Source organism: Cololabis saira, chromosome 19 (genome assembly GCF_033807715.1).
Source record: "Cololabis saira isolate AMF1-May2022 chromosome 19, fColSai1.1, whole genome shotgun sequence".
NCBI classification, from domain to species: Eukaryota; Metazoa; Chordata; class Actinopteri; order Beloniformes; family Belonidae; genus Cololabis; species Cololabis saira.
The window spans coordinates 14,135,759-14,151,702 of record NC_084605.1 but is presented as its reverse complement, the minus strand read 5'-3'; the positions used below and the strand labels follow the sequence as shown (position 1 = coordinate 14,151,702).

At 39.7% G+C, this 15,944-nt stretch overlaps 1 protein-coding gene and 1 pseudogene across 1 annotated transcript; one reads left to right on the top strand and one right to left on the bottom strand.

Annotated features, from left to right (window-relative positions):
* Positions 1-144: 144 nt before the first annotated feature.
* LOC133419232 (interferon a3-like) lies at positions 145-1,207 on the top strand. The gene is made up of 5 exons (XM_061708276.1): positions 145-276; positions 353-436; positions 649-798; positions 950-1,027; positions 1,109-1,207. The coding sequence occupies exons 1-5, from the start codon at positions 145-147 to the stop codon at positions 1,205-1,207; spliced, it is 543 nt and encodes a 180-aa protein (XP_061564260.1).
* Positions 1,208-5,199: 3,992 nt separating this feature from the next.
* On the bottom strand, positions 5,200-11,420 carry LOC133419091 (uncharacterized; annotated as a pseudogene).
* Between the last annotated feature and the right edge of the window lie 4,524 nt (positions 11,421-15,944).

Here is a 15,944-nt window from a genome sequence, read left to right as displayed (position 1 = left end):
ACCTGTACAGTGTTGCAGCCGCGCGCGTTATTTCCCAAAGCGTCAGGAAAATGAAACAAGAATGCTCCTTTAAATGACTGCTCCACCTGAACACCTTCAGACATCCGAGTTTGCTTCATACAAAGGAGATTTACCTGTGTCAAGATGCTCACCAGGGTTTTCTGTGCTCTCCTGCTTCTGTGTCTGTACAGTTCAGGCTCCTCTCTGAGCTGCAGATGGATCGATCATAAATTCAGAGACTACAGTGAGAACTCCCTGGATCTCCTGGAGATGATGGTGAGAGCACTGGTTCCCACGATGTTCCTAAATGTATTGAATGTTATTTTCTGATACATGTGTTTGCTTATGGCAGGCTGACCATGACACCACTGAGGATGCAGGGGAGAACACCGTGGCCTTCCCTCATCATCTGTACAACCAGGCCTCCAGAGCATCAGTCAGTCATCTAAATTCTTTCTTTCTTTCTTTCTTTTTTCTTTTTTTCTTTCTTTCTTTCTTGCTGTCTTGCTTTCTTGCTTTCTTTCTTTCTTTCTTTCTTTCTTGCTTTCTTGCTTTCTTCCTTTTTTCATGTCAAGACTGCAAAAAACTAATAGATAAGAAAAAAAGAGCATGAATGTCCCTTCATGTGTTTTCTGCTTTTCTTCACAGGCTGAGGATAAAGTGGCGTTCACAGTTCAGGTCCTGAGGGAGGTGTGTGCCCTGTTTGAGGAGGATGACAGCTCTTCATCATGGCAGGAGAGAACGCTGGAGAACTTTCTCAACGTTGTGAACAGACAGGCAGATGAGCTTCACTCCTGTGTAAGTGGGATTTATCATTTATAGATCTGTGGTTCCTTAACATGTAAAGACATGCAACATCCACTGCTAACAGGGCAGATAGCAAGTTTTCAGATGAACAAACAATGTGTTTTGAATAATATAAAGATGCATTTTTGGTTCTGTAATTTAGATTGGAAGTCACAAGAAGAGAAACAGGAGGCTGCACATGTTTTTCAAGAGACTCTCACACAATGTCCTTGGACAAATGGTAAGTCTGCCTCCTCCTCCTAAAGAACCTATTGATCCCTTGTGCTTCCTTTCTTTAATCAGGATATTTTTCTTTCTATAGGGCCACAGTGCTCGAGCGTGGGAGCTGATCAGGCAGGAAGTCAAAGCTCATCTCCTGGCCGCAGACCAGCTGGTTGCATCTGTGCTCACCTCCAACTGATGTCTCTCATCTGTCACATGAAGAATGTCTTAGTTCATTTATTAATTAAAATCATATTTATTTATTTATTTATGTATGTATTTATTTATTTATTTATTTATTTATTTATTTATTTATTTATGTATTTACTTATTTATCTATTTATATGTTTAAATCATGTCATTTGCAGTATGTCTGTTTCTTTTTATGATACAGAGCAAGTTAAGCAATTGTGCAAGAGAAGAGTCTTTTTGTTTCTTCCTTTATGAAAAATAAAAAATGTTAACTCCAGAAAATTGAAATTTGTTTATTGTTACATCAATAAAACATATACAGATCTATTTTTACGTCACCAAATAATGTGGAAAAAAGTTGCATCTCTCTCTACAACACAATTTACATGAAAACTCCCTGAAGCAGCAACAATATCATCTGAAAAGCCAACGTTCTTGTCTAAATTGTGCAACCGTTTCTCACATGTGTAATTAAAAAGCATCGAAATAAAGTATGAACAACAGCTAATATTAAGCGATTCTTGGAATAAGCAAGCTTATAGCACTTTTTAAAGAAAACATGCAGTTCCAGAAGAAATCGCTTCAGGATGTAAGACAGACAGTATCTACAGTGTCAAAAGCAGCACTGAGGTCCAGTAGAACCAGTTCGAACACAAATCCATTATCTTTTATTTCAGAAATCTTCAAAATGTCTTAGATACATATTTATTTTTAATATTACTTGAAAATATCATCAGTTTTGATATTTTTTCATATTGAGTCAATTCAATTTAATTCAAGCTTGATACATGATAATAATAATAATATGCTAAACACTACAGAAAAGTAAATACTCTTCTAAAAGAATCCAAATAAATGGAATAGACAAAATAACACAATTCTAACAAGCTGAAGGAGGATGCAGAGAAGTGGGGATGGAGAGAAGCAGTTTGGCTGCAGTGGAGGATGTTGGTGTTTCATCAATACTTACATTCATCATCCAGTTGGAGCAGCATGACCAAGCCCTACACCACACCATCAACAAGATGTGAGGGACTGCTGAGTGCTGCAGTTATGACTCAGGGACTGGATGAGCAGCAAAGATGCTGCTGGACTGGAGACATTAGGGACACACCCAGGTGTGATCAACTGTGGGTCTGCATCAGCAGAGGGTGGGCTGTGAGGAAAAGCCTGAAACACCTGATGATGCTGAGAAACACGACTGAGGATGTGTCTCTGACATCTGCTGGTGGTCCACATCAGTCCACATCAGTCCACATCAGTCCACATCAGTCCACATCAGTCCACAACAGTCCACAACAGTCCACATCAGTCCACATCAGTCCTTATCAGTCCACATCAGTCCACATCAGTCCACATCAGTCCACATCAGTCCACAACAGTCCAAATCAGTCCAAATCAGTCCACAACAGTCCACATCAGTCCACAACAGTCCACAACAGTCCACATCAGTCCAAATCAGTCCACATCAGTCCACAACAGTCCACATCAGTCCACAGTCCACAACAGTCCACAACAGTCCACATCAGTCCAAATCAGTCCACATCAGTCCACATCAGTCCACAACAGTCCACATCAGTCCACAACAGTCCACAGTCCACAACAGTCCACATCAGTCCACAACAGTCCAAATCAGTCCAAATCAGTCCAAATCAGTCCACAACAGTCCAAATCAGTCCAAATCAGTCCACATCAGTCCACATCAGTCCACAACAGTCCACATCAGTCCACAACAGTCCACATCAGTCCACATCAGTCCACATCAGCCCACAACAGTCCACATCAGTCCACAACAGTCCACAACAGTCCACATCAGTCCACAACAGTCCACAATATATCTTGATGATGTACAACACCTGCACACTAAGGAGCCTCGTGACTTTCTTGAGTGTAACAATTTCAGAGGTATTTTTAGTTTGTTGTTAAAAATTACTTCAACACAAATACAATTTACAGAAACACTCTTCTCTTAAAGATTTATAAACATCTCAAAGATTATCATGCAGTAAAGAATAAACAAACATAAATCTAATTCTGCTGTCTTTCTTTCGTTGAGCAGAAAGGTTCCAACACTGGCAAAATATTTTTTCAGTTTGTTTTTGATAGTAAGTTATCAATGCAATTACCAGGTGCTGAAAAATGAATAAAACATTCAAAGTGAACTATACCTTTAACAGAAAAGACTACTGACCCACATTTAAGAGATTTAATTGTAGAAACGTGTTTAGAAAAATGTTCCTTCCTGGTCGCGGTGCCCGGGTCCAGCGGGGCTCGCCGTGCAGCCTGGGGTGCATGGCGGTGCTGGACCCCCCCGGGGAGGGGGAAGCGGGAAGTGAATGAGTGTCCCTGTCGGTGAGAATGCGGTATGTAAGGGTCCTGCGATGGAGGACGCACACATTTTAGGCCTCGGCAGGACAATAACATTTAATAATTTATTATTATTATTATTATTATTATTATTATTATTATTATTATTATTATTATTATTATTATTATTATTATCATTATTATTATTATTATTATTAATTATATTATTATTATTATTATTATATAGAAATAGAGTCGGATAGAATAGAAATATAGAATATCCTTTGGTCCCAGTGTCGTGCCAAAAAGTGATTGCCTGCCAGAATCTGATTTCTCATGAAAATGGGTCTTTTTACCTGCCAAAAATTGATTGAAGGCCAAATACAGTTAATGAAAAGTTGTTTTCTACCTAAATATGATTAGATCTCATTCTTGAGCTTCATAATATAAACACTAGAGCTGAAATGATTGCTTTTAACTCTTTTAAAGGACCATTACAACACAAAATAGGCATTTTCACCTGCCAAAAATTGATTGAAGACCAAATACAGTTAATGAAAGGTTGTTTCTGCCTAAATATGACCCGATTGCTTTCTTGAGCTTCATAATCTGAAAATCGGACGTTTTAGCGCTACGTTCAACGGGCTGCTGTGCGCGCTCCCGCGGCCAGAAATCAGATTCTGGCAGGCAATCACTTTTTGGCACAACACCTGTCACCGCCGTGCGTTCCCTGCAGGCTGCCTCTTCCCGTGGTCGTGGGGGCCCCGCCCGCGGGTCCACTCGGCCGCCGCTGGCAGGGGGCGGGCCTCCCTGGCGGTGGCCGTGGGTCCCCCCCCCTCTGGTCATCCCGCTGCTGCTTCCACATGCCTGCTGTGTGCTGTTGACGTCCCCGACCCCCCTCAGTCTGGCCTTCGGCAGGAGGGTCCCCCCCTTATGATCCAGGTCCTGCTCAAGGTTTCTTCCCTCCTAAAGGGGAGTTTTTCCTTGCCACTGTTTGGCTTAAGGCTTTGCTCCCACTAGGGGACTTTTACCGGCTGCCATTGTTTATGTAATAATTGCTCGGGGGTTTATGTTCATGTTCTGGGTCTCTGGAAAGCATAGAGACAACATGTGTTGTATTAGATGCTAAAATTGAATTGAATTGAATTTCCTCCCGCCCTCTTCTCGCCCTCTGTGGGGTTGCTGGTGGCAAAATATAGCCTATCTGACATATTAAAAAATATATATATATATTTTTTTTAATGATAGGCTATCATATGTATTTTATATCAAAAATGCACATATATATGATTTAGGTTCTTACCAGCGTGGTATTAACCATTAATATGTGTGCAGACAAAAAGAAAAAAAAAGAATAAAAATGTTCCATTTGGCTTGTTCGCAAAGATGAGAAAAATCCCGCTCACTCTTAGTTTGTATGGAAAAAACACACATTTAATTTGAATGTAATGTTTTATTTAATTAATGACGGTGTAAAAATATATTCATTTTGATTAAATTATTTTATTTAAGAATGTGTTCAACAGCAAAGCAAATTAGAGGCTCTTTAAATAAATAAATAAATACATGAATAAAGCAAAAGCAAATAAATAAATAAATAAATACACAAATAAATACACAAATAAATAAAATGAAACAAGTAAAATAAGAGTTTAGACTGAATCATTCTTCATGTGACAGGCGTAGAGCAAATTAGCTGGAGGGGAGTAAAGTTGAGACCAGCTGGTCTGCTCTCAGTAGATGAGCTTTGATTTCCTGTCTGATCAGCTCCCAGGCTCCAGCACTGTGGCCCTGGACAAAACAAATATTACAATCATTATTACTACATGCATGAGGTGTTAAAACGTCTAGAAATACTGCATTTACCACATCAGAATAAATCTGATTCCTAAATACTCACCATCTTCTTTAAGATGTGATTCGTCAGTCTCTTGAAGTACATGTGCAGCTTTGTGTTCTTCTTGTGGGCGGGGCTCCTTATCTACATGAATTACAGCAAGAAAAGTCTTTTCATTTATCTGTTTGACTTGTTTACATTTGCGTTCAGACTCAGAGGGTTTTATTAAATGTAGCCTATGAACTCTTGAAAGGTAACTTACGCAGGAGTGAAGCTGATCTGCCTGTCTGTTCACAACGTTGAGAAAGTTCTCCAGCGTTCTCTCCTGCCATGATGAAGAGCTGTCATCCTCCTCAAACAGAGCACACACCTCCCTCAGGACCTGAACTGCGAACGCCACTTTATCCTCAGCCTGGAAGAGGGAGAATCAGATGAATACAGGAATACATCCGTGCTGATCTCTGCTCTCAGATCCTTATGTCTTATGTTGCATGTACAGTAAACAACAGGTGAGGATGACTTACTGATGCTGCGGAGGTCTGGTTGTACAGATGATGAGGGAAGGCCACGGTGTTCTCCTCAGCATCCTCAGTGGTGTTAGTGGAGTTATTCACCTGCATCACACACAAACACACCTCACATGTTCAGTATAGACACTCCATCACACCCACACTCTTCAACACAGCCACACACCAGTGCTCTCACCATCATCTCCAGGAGATCCAGGGAGTTCTCACTGTAGTCTCTGAATTTATGATCGATCCATCTGCAGCTCAGAGAGGAGCCCTGAAACTGGTACAGACACAGAAGCAGGAGAGCACAGAAAACCCTGGCGAGCATCTTGACACAGGTGTACAAATCTCCTTTGTATGAAGCAAACTCGGATGTCTGAAGGTGTTCAGGTGGAGCAGTCATTTAAAGGAGCATTCTTGTTTCATTTTCCTGACGCTTACCTTTGGGAAATAACGCGCCGGCTGCAACACTGTACAGGTGTGAAGTCCCAATTTTTAGGATACGGATTAAGACACAACCACAACATCCTTTTCATTTGAATAAATGTTTAAAAAAAAAACACATTACGTTAACGAAGAGGGCTCGTTCAATTCCACAGACATGGTCGGGTTTATTATATTTATTTTAATTATGTTTTTCAGAATGTCGGATACTTAAGTTGTTTCATGCATATACAAATATTTTGATAAATGATTAACTAAATACTCACCCATCTCTTCCTGTGGACTTTAACCATTTACCTGCTGCGCCGTAAAAAAGTGAAGCAGAAAGGGAAAAAGAAAGCGCGCGTCTGCGGCCTGCGCTCTGACGCGCGTTCCCCGCGAACCTGCAGCGACATTTCACTTCATTTCACCAGGAAAACCAGGGCTGGACGTGACATCAGGTGAGCCTCGAGCCACAATTTTCTTTTTAGTGGACGTTTGAGCACATTTCTTTTTCATAATTTTACAAGCCTCAACATTTGTAAACATTCATGTTCACACACGTTTATACCTGATAAAACTGAGTGGAAATCAACTGGACAACAGGACGAAACACCATTTTACTAATTCATATTTTATTCTATTTTATCCTAGAAAAGTGATCAGCCTGAGCTGGATTTTAGACTCTGGTTGTTATTATTTATTTGTTTTATTTGGAATGTTGTAATCTTTTTCTCAATATATTTCCATGTCCTTTCTATCATTAGCCTAATTAGTTATTGATTTTCATGAAAATTGGAGGACGATGCGCAACAGAGAGTTAGAGGCCTGGACTTAAACCCTGACCATCTTAAGTCTTAAGTATTAATTCCCTCTACACAAGTTATTCTCATTATTTGCCTGTTTATATATTGGAATAATATGTTTATTGGAATGTAGAGATGTCATTTATTTGAATAACGTATATTATCAAGGCAAGGCAAGGCAAATGTATTATATATAGCACAATTCAACAAAAGGTAATTCATAAGTGCTTTACATTGACATTAAAAGAGGCAAGACATAATTAGACAGTAAATAACAAATAAGATTGAACAAACTAAGAAGAAAGATGTTAAGAAAATAAGTAAAATAATAAAAAGCACAAGCTGTTAAAAATAAGGGAAGTAGAAAAACAGCAAGTAAGTTTAATTTAGGTACACTTGAGTAAACAGTAATGTTTTTAGGTCTGATTTAAAGGAGCTGACAGTTGGAGCAGACCTCAGGTCTACAGGAAGTTTGTTCCACCGGTGAGGAGCAGAATAACTGAACGCTGCCTCACCTTGCTTGGTTCTGGTTTACTTTACTACATAAGAATCTTTGAGATGTTTTCAAGAGAAGGAGTGTTTCTGTAAATTGTATTTGGAGAGTGTTGAAGTGATTTTTAACAACAAACTAAAAATACCTCTGATGTTGTTACACTCAAGAAAGTCACGAGGCTCCTTAGTGTGCAGGTGTTGTACATCATCAAGATATATTTTTACAGACAAGAAAGCAGAAGCTCCACAAGTTCATATTGTTTGATTGATCTCAACACAAACAGTCTTCACATTTGAGAGAAACACCTCCTGTCAGACTTTATTTAGATGTAATGGAAAATATGGATATAAATCCATTTACTTTGAAGATCCTCTGCAGCACAAGACTGATGGGGACTGATGTGCAGTACTCGAGTTGAGGAGGGGGGATGAGGGGGGATGGCATCCCCCCTGAAATAAAAACGGTCCCAAATCATCCCCCCTGTAAAACTGCCATCCCCTCTTTCCATCCCTTATGTCATTTCATCAATGAATGTGGTTTTACTGCTATTTCAACATTTAGAGTCATCACCAGAAAAATAGCACCAGAAAAAATAACTTATTTGACAATTGTCATCTGTTTCAAGTCAATTTTCACTTGAAATAAGTAGGAAAAATCTGCCAATGGGACAAGATTTATCTCCTCATTACAAGAAATAAAATCTTGTTCCACATGCAGATTTTTCTACTTATTTCAAGTGAAAATCTACTTGAAACAGGTGAAAATTGTTGTTTTTTTCCAGTGATGAGTCTTGTTTTAAAGCGACACTACGTAACTTTTCCACCTTAATATAATATTTCCAGAGTCATTGTGATGGTACATCAACTTCCAACAGGTTTAATGAACCTCTGTCATGGTCTGAGGGGTCTGTATCGCCTTCACTGGCACTATGTAACTTGGAGGTGCATGGTAGGAACCCTTCCACAATACTGGTAAAGCACTACCGCTTTTGTCCAAAGGAGACGCCAAACTCAACAAAAGCTGAAAGTTACATTGTGCTGCTTTAAGTGTAATGAGATTTTTTTTACTAAAATTAGACATTTTAACTAGAAATAAGACAAATATTCTTGTTAAGATTTTGAGTTTTTGCAGTGATCCATTTTACTTATCCTGTGAAGGACAGAGGCATATTGATAAGTTCAGAAAACAGTTTTTTATTGTTGTGTTTTGATGTATTTGATGTAAGCCAAGTGGATATTTAAATCTTACAGAAGGCTGCATTTAACTGCTGCTATGTCATTCCTGCAGTATTTCTGCAGGTGTCTTGGTCAGTGCTATTATTTGTAATATATTATATTATTTGTAATCAGCACAAATTATCTGTCCCCATATGATAAAATCCACCCCCCCCCCCCCCCCTGATTTATTTTTACAACTCGAGTACTGCTGATGTGGACTGATGTGGACTGTTGTGGACTGATGTGGACCACCAGCAGATGTCAGAGACACATCTTCAGTCGTGTTTCTCAGCATCATCAGGTGTTTCAGGCTTTCCTCACAGCCCACCCTCTGCTGATGCAGACCCACAGCTGATCACACCTGGGTGTGTCCCTAATGTCTCCAGTCCAGGAGCATCTTTGCTGCTCATCCAGTCCCTGAGTCATAAATGCAGCACTCAGCAGTCCCTCACATCTTGTTGATGGTGTGGTGTAGGGCTTGGTCATGCTGCTCCAACTGGATGATGAATGTAAGTATTGATGAAACACCAACATCCTCCACTGCAGCCAAACTGCTTCTCTCCATCCCCACTTCTCTGCATCCTCCTTCAGCTTGTTAGAATTGTGTTATTTTGTCTATTCCATTTATTTGGATTCTTTTAGAAGAGTATTTACTTTTCTGTAGTGTTTAGCATATTATCATTATTATTAATATTATCATGTATCAAGCTTGAATTAAATTGAATTGACTCAATATGAAAAAATATCAAAACTGATTATATTTTCAAGTAATATTAAAAATAAATATGTATCTAAGACATTTTGAAGATTTCTGAAATAAAAGATAATGGATTTGTGTTCGAACTGGTTCTACTGGACCTCAGTGCTGCTTTTGACACTGTAGATACTGTCTGTCTTACATCCTGAAGCGCTTTCTTCTGGAACTATGCATGTTTTCTTTCAAAAGTGCTATAAGCTTGCTTATTCTAAGAATCGCTTAATATTAGCTGTTGTTCATGCTTTATTTTGATGCTTTTTAATTACACGTGTGAGAAACGGTTGCACAATTTAGACAAGAACGTTGGCATTTCAGATTATATTGTTGCTGCTTCAGGGAGTTTTCATGTAAATTGTGTTGTAGAGAGAGATACAACTTTTTTCCACATTATTTGGTGACGTAAAAATAGATCTGTATATGTTTTATTGACGTAACAATAAACCAATTTCCATTTTCTGGAGTTAGAATTTTTTATTTTTCATAAAGGAAGAAACAAAAAAACTCTTCTCTTGCACAATTGCTTAACTTGCTCTGTATCATTCTAATTTAAAAAAAAGAAACATACATACTGTAAATGACATGATTTAAAACATATAAATAGATAAATAAGTAAATAAATAAGTAAATAAATAAATAAATAAATAAATAAATAAATAAATAAATAAATAAATAAATAAATAAATAAATAATATGATTTTAATTAATAAATGAACTAAGACATTCTTCATGTGACAGATGAGAGACATCAGTTGGAGGTGAGCACAGATGCAACCAGCTGGTCTGCGGCCTAGGAGATGAGCTTTGACTTCCTGCCTGATCAGCTCCCACGCTCGAGCACTGTGGCCCTATAGAAAGAAAAATATCCTGATTAAAGAAAGGAAGCACAAGGGATCAATAGGTTCTTTAGGAGGAGGAGGCAGACTTACCATTTGTCCAAGGACATTGTGGGAGAGTCTCTTGAAAAACATGTGCAGCCTCCTGTTTCTCTTCTTGTGACTTCCAATCTAAATGACAGAACCAAAAATGCATCTTTATATTATTCAAAACACATTGTTTGTTCATCTGAAAACTTGCTATCTGCCCTGTTAGCAGTGGATGTTGCATGTCTTTACATGTTAAGGAACCACAGATCCATAAATGATAAATCCCACTTACGCAGGAGTGAAGCTGATCTGCCTGTCTGTTCACAACGTTGAGAAAGTTCTCCAGCGTTCTCTCCTGCCATGATGAAGAGCTGTCATCCTCCTCAAACAGGGCACACACCTCCCTCAGGACCTGAACTGTGAACGCCACTTTATCCTCAGCCTGTGAAGAAAAGCAGAAAACACATGAAGGGACATTCATGCTCTTTTTTTCTTATTTATTATTATTTATAGAAAGAAAGAAAGAAAGAAAGAAAGAAAGAAAGAAAGAAAGAAAGAAAGAAAGAAAGAAAGAAAGAAAGAAAGAAAGAAAGAAAGAAAGAAAGAAAGAAACAAAGAAAGAAACAAACAAACAAACAAACAAACAAACAAACAAACAAACAAACAAACAAACAAACAAACAAACAAACAAAGAAACATTTAGATGACTGACTGATGCTCTGGAGGCCTGGGCTGTACAGGTGATGAGGGAAGGCCACGGTGTTCTCCCCTGCATCCTCAGTGCTGTCATGGTTAGCCTGCCATATGCAAACACATGTATCAGAAAATAACATTCAATACATTTAGGAACATCGTGGGAACCAGTGCTCTCACCATCATCTCCAGGAGATCCAGGGAGTTCTCACTGTAGTCTCTGAATTTATGATCGATCCATCTGCAGCTCAGAGAGGAGCCTGAACTGTACAGACACAGAAGCAGGAAAGCACAGAAAACCCTGGTGAGCATCTTGACACAGGTACAAATCTCCTTTGTATGAAGCAAACTCGGATGTCTGAAGGTGTTCAGGTGGAGCAGTCATTTAAAGGAGCATTCTTGTTTCATTTTCCTGACGCTTACCTTTGGGAAATAACGCGCCGGCTGCAACACTGTACAGGTGTGAAGTCCCAATTTTTAAGATACGGATTAAGACTTTTTCATTTGAATAAATGTTTAAAAAAACACATTACGTTAACGAAGAGGGCTCGTTCAATCCCACAGACATGGCCGGGTTTATTATATTTATTTTAATCATGTTTTTTTCAGAATGTCGGATACTTTAACCTGTATGTGTAAGTTGTTTCATGCATATACATATATTTTGATAAATGATTAACTAAATACTCTCACCCGTCTCGTCCTGTGGACTTTAACCATTTACCTGCTGCGCCGTAAAAAGGAAGCTGAAAGAGAAAAAGAAAGCGCGCGTCTGCGGCCTGCGCTCTGACGCGCGTTCCCGCGAACCTGCAGCGACATTTCACTTCATTTCACCAGGAAAACCAGGGCTGGACGTGACATCAGGTGAGCCTCGAGCCACAATTTCTTTTTTACTGGACGTTTGAGCACATTTCTTTTCATAATTCTACAAGCCTCAACATTTGTAAACATTCATGTTCACACACGTTTATACCTGATAAAACTGAGTGGAAATCACCTGGACAACAGGACGAAACACCATTTCACTAATTCATATTTTATTCTATTTTATCCTAGAAAAGTGATCAGCCTGCGCTGGATTTTAGACTCTGGTTGTTATTATTTATTTGTTTTATTTGGAATGTTGTAATCTTTTTCTCAATATATTTCCATGTCCTTTCTATCATTAGCCTAATTAGTTATTAATTTTCATGAAAATTTGAGGACGATGCGCATCAGAGAGTTAGAGGCCTGGACTTGAACCCTGACCATCTTAAGTCTTAAGTATTCCCTGTAAACAAGTTATTTTCATTATTTGCCTGTTTATATATTGGAATAATATGTTTATTGGAATAGAGATTTCATTTTTTTATTGGAATAACGTATATTATCACCATTACTACAAATTATTTAAGGTATTAAAAAAGAAGAAATGATTTCAATGAGACCAGAATGATCTTTCCTCCCTCTTTAGTATGGTACTTATTCATCCCGTCTACTTTAGATCTGACAGTACCTGACAGTACCATGGGAGGAAACCAGCAATGACCAATGAGGATTTCGCTGGCACGCTCCTAAAGAGGAGATGGATGTCCAAGCCCTGCACCACAACCCCCAAGGACATGTGAGGACTGCTGAAGGCTACAGTCAGTGACTGGATGAGAAGGAAAGATATGAGCTGGTCCACGATATCAGTGACTCACACCCACTGATCAGTCTGTGGGGCTGAGCGCAGGCTTTCATGTGATGAAAGGCTTGAAACACCTGATGAATCTCACAACTGAGGATGTGTGTCTGACATCATACATATTTTGATCATAAAACGACATGTTATTACCATTATTAAACATGCCAACCTAACTTGCCACAATCAGAAAGCGTTTATCATTTTATTGTCGAAAACCACACAGCAAGATTAGAGTGCTTTTCCAATAAAGGGTGTGATAAAAACACTGTCCACGTGCTCAAATTCATCTATATTTAGGTCCTGTAAAATTACATTTCTGTAGGTAATAACGTTTGGAGAAAAGACAAATGTTTTCAGTATTTGTCTGATATCATCGCTGAGAAAATATTTGGACTTTGTTAAATTGAAAAAATAGAAAAAAAAACAAGATGAAGGTCCATTGGTTACTTTTTCACTGTATGATAGTATTTAACTTGTTCCTGCAGTTTACTCTCGTTGATCTTCACTCTTGACGTGAAAATGATGAATGAAATCAAAATTACACCTCATGAGTCCGTCAGGGAAAGTTCCTGCAAAGACAAAACTGAAAGAGTCTCCAAGCTCTGACTTTCATTGACGGTCTCTCATCACCTCATCACAACGTGGGAACCAGGTATTCTGTAAAAGACTCCTTTTAAAGGGCAGATAAAAACACGTTTTCATTTAGTATTTTCTCAGCTCCTACAATCCTCAAGTAGCTTAAACATTTCTCTTTCTCCAAACGTTATTACATAGATATAAATAGAAGGCTAAATAGAAAACCTAAACATAAATCTGAATACTTGGATGGATAAATACGTGAACGCGCAGAGAGAGTGGTTTTAACTCATTACACCGTGTTACAAAGGCGCTGTAATTTCGCAGTGTGGTTTTTAGACGATAGAAGGACAATACATGCTTTCTTATCATATTTTAACGTAATTATTTATATACAAGTGGTATAAAATGTGGTTTGTATTGTTGAACGTATTATTATTAATAATATGAATGTTATTACTGTGGATATTATGAAGATCGAAGTGGTATTCCACCTGCGTATACAGAAAACCTTTGCATTTCACGATGGGTGTTTCCAGGTAACCACTTACGAAAATGAAATGTGAATTATGTTCTTTAAATGGAGCAGGTCTGGTACAGCAAACACCAGAATACAGCCGAGTTTACCTTCCACACAGGTAATCTGTAGCTACGTGTGTCAAGATGCTCACCAGGGTTTTCTGTGCTCTCCTGCTTCTGTGTCTGTACAGTTCAGGCTCCTCTCTGAGCTGCAGATGGATCGATCATAAATTCAGAGACTACAGCGAGAACTCCCTGGATCTCCTGGAGATGATGGCGAGAGCACTGGTGTGTGGCTGTGTTGAAGAGTGTGGGTGTGATGGAGTGTCTATACTGAACATGTGAGGTGTGTTTGTGTGTGATGCAGGTGAATAACTCCACTAACACCACTGAGGATGCTGAGGAGAACACCGTGGCCTTCCCTCATCATCTGTACAACCAGACCTCCGCACCATCAGTAAGTCATCAGGCAGTAAATATGTTTATTTCTGCTCTAAAGTTGGACATTTTGACGTGGACATTGACTTGCTTTTGCAGCAAGCCTCTAGCGGCCGGTTGAGGAACTGCCACAAATCTTTGCTCTGCGTGAGCGTCAACCTCAGTTAGAAGGTTGGCGGTTGGGTTGTTTGACCCACTGCTCTTGGGCATGCCTTATGGTGTCGTGGTAGGATTAGCTGCAGGTCTCAGCAGACATCAGTTGAGCTGAACTGATCCACCATAGCTCCTGGCTACGTCATGACAATCTATTCAGAAGGAGCAGATGATGAACATTATCAATGGAAACTTGCATTTCAAGTGTTGCTTCAGTGGAAAAATCTGAAATGACCACTACATTTAGCTGTGCCTCAGTTGACACAAACGTAATGCTCTTTGCTAAGCTTTGTCCTTGAACCCTCCAAGGTTAACCCACAACCAGCCTTGGTGGTCTGTTAGTAAAATTAACATAACTTTAAATCATATTCTCTTTAAAATATGAATGAAAATGCTCTGTTTGGTCACAATTTACAGCTAGAGTTATTCTCAGAAGTAAACAGTGCTAAGCTCTTGTTAGGAAAAGTGATGACAGCATGACAATGCCAGTCACCAATTTAAAAGAGCTCCCCACTAATGATACATAAATGATGATGATGATGATGATGATGATGATGATGATGATGATGATGATGATGATGATGATGACGATGATAACATTGTGGGGGCCCCTTAAAGGTATAGTCAGTAATGTTGGAGAGCTAGCAAGATTTGAAAGTAGCACCTCCTCTAAGTCCCATCCCCTCCTCCCCCTCCCGTCAGCGCTCCGTCCAAAGCCACGCCCCCACAAACTTTGGGGGACGCGCATTTGCAGGAGTCGAGTTTTCCAGGATATTTTGGACAGCACATTTTCAACAAACTACCCCATGCGTCATTCACCTGTAAGCGAGGCCAGTTTTAGGGGGGGGGCTGTGCCCACCCAAACGTGCGTCCTGCCCACCCAATCAAAGTTATGGGGATCCTTTATTTTTTTATAATTTTATTTTTTTATAAAAATAAAAAAATATCACAGAATATCTGTACCGTTTCTGATTGGGTGGGCACTGCGCATCATTTTTAGACACAACAATGAACACATACCGCAAAAGTTGTGTCTCGGTGGAGGGACCCGACGTCCCAGCAAAATGAGCACAACAGAGAAGTGTTCAGACCAGCACACAGAGCACACGCTGAAAGCTGATTTATGGTTCCCCGTTACACCAACGCAGAATGGTGCGCGTCGCCGCGTACCCTACGCCGTAGCCACGGCTACGCCGTACGGTACGGCGTAGCCGTGGCTCCAGAGCCTGCACAGCACCGCAGCGCACCGCCACCCCCACTGGCGCTGTCCGCCCTCGCCGGGATGGAGACGCCTCCATCCCCACGGACCCCCATACTGGGGGTCCATGGCAGACCCCCAGTAGCGGACAACCTGCGCAGCAGAATTGCACTTTGGCTTTCTTTTTTTAGCCTTTTTAGCAGGGAGAGCCGTTACAAGTAACGCTGGAGGTGGTATTTTTGGCTGCGTTTTCTCGTTTTCTGCGCCATTCTTCAGCAAACGTGAC

Excerpts from the sequence above, each read along its gene's own strand:
- LOC133419232 (XM_061708276.1), top strand. The coding sequence starts at position 145 with ATGCTCACCAGGGTTTTCTGTGCTCTCCTGCTTCTGTGTCTGTACAGT. Across the intron at positions 799-949 it reads CAGATGAGCTTCACTCCTGT|ATTGGAAGTCACAAGAAGAG; the intron begins GTAAGTGGGATT and ends TCTGTAATTTAG. Across the intron at positions 1,028-1,108 it reads ACAATGTCCTTGGACAAATG|GGCCACAGTGCTCGAGCGTG; the intron begins GTAAGTCTGCCT and ends TTCTTTCTATAG.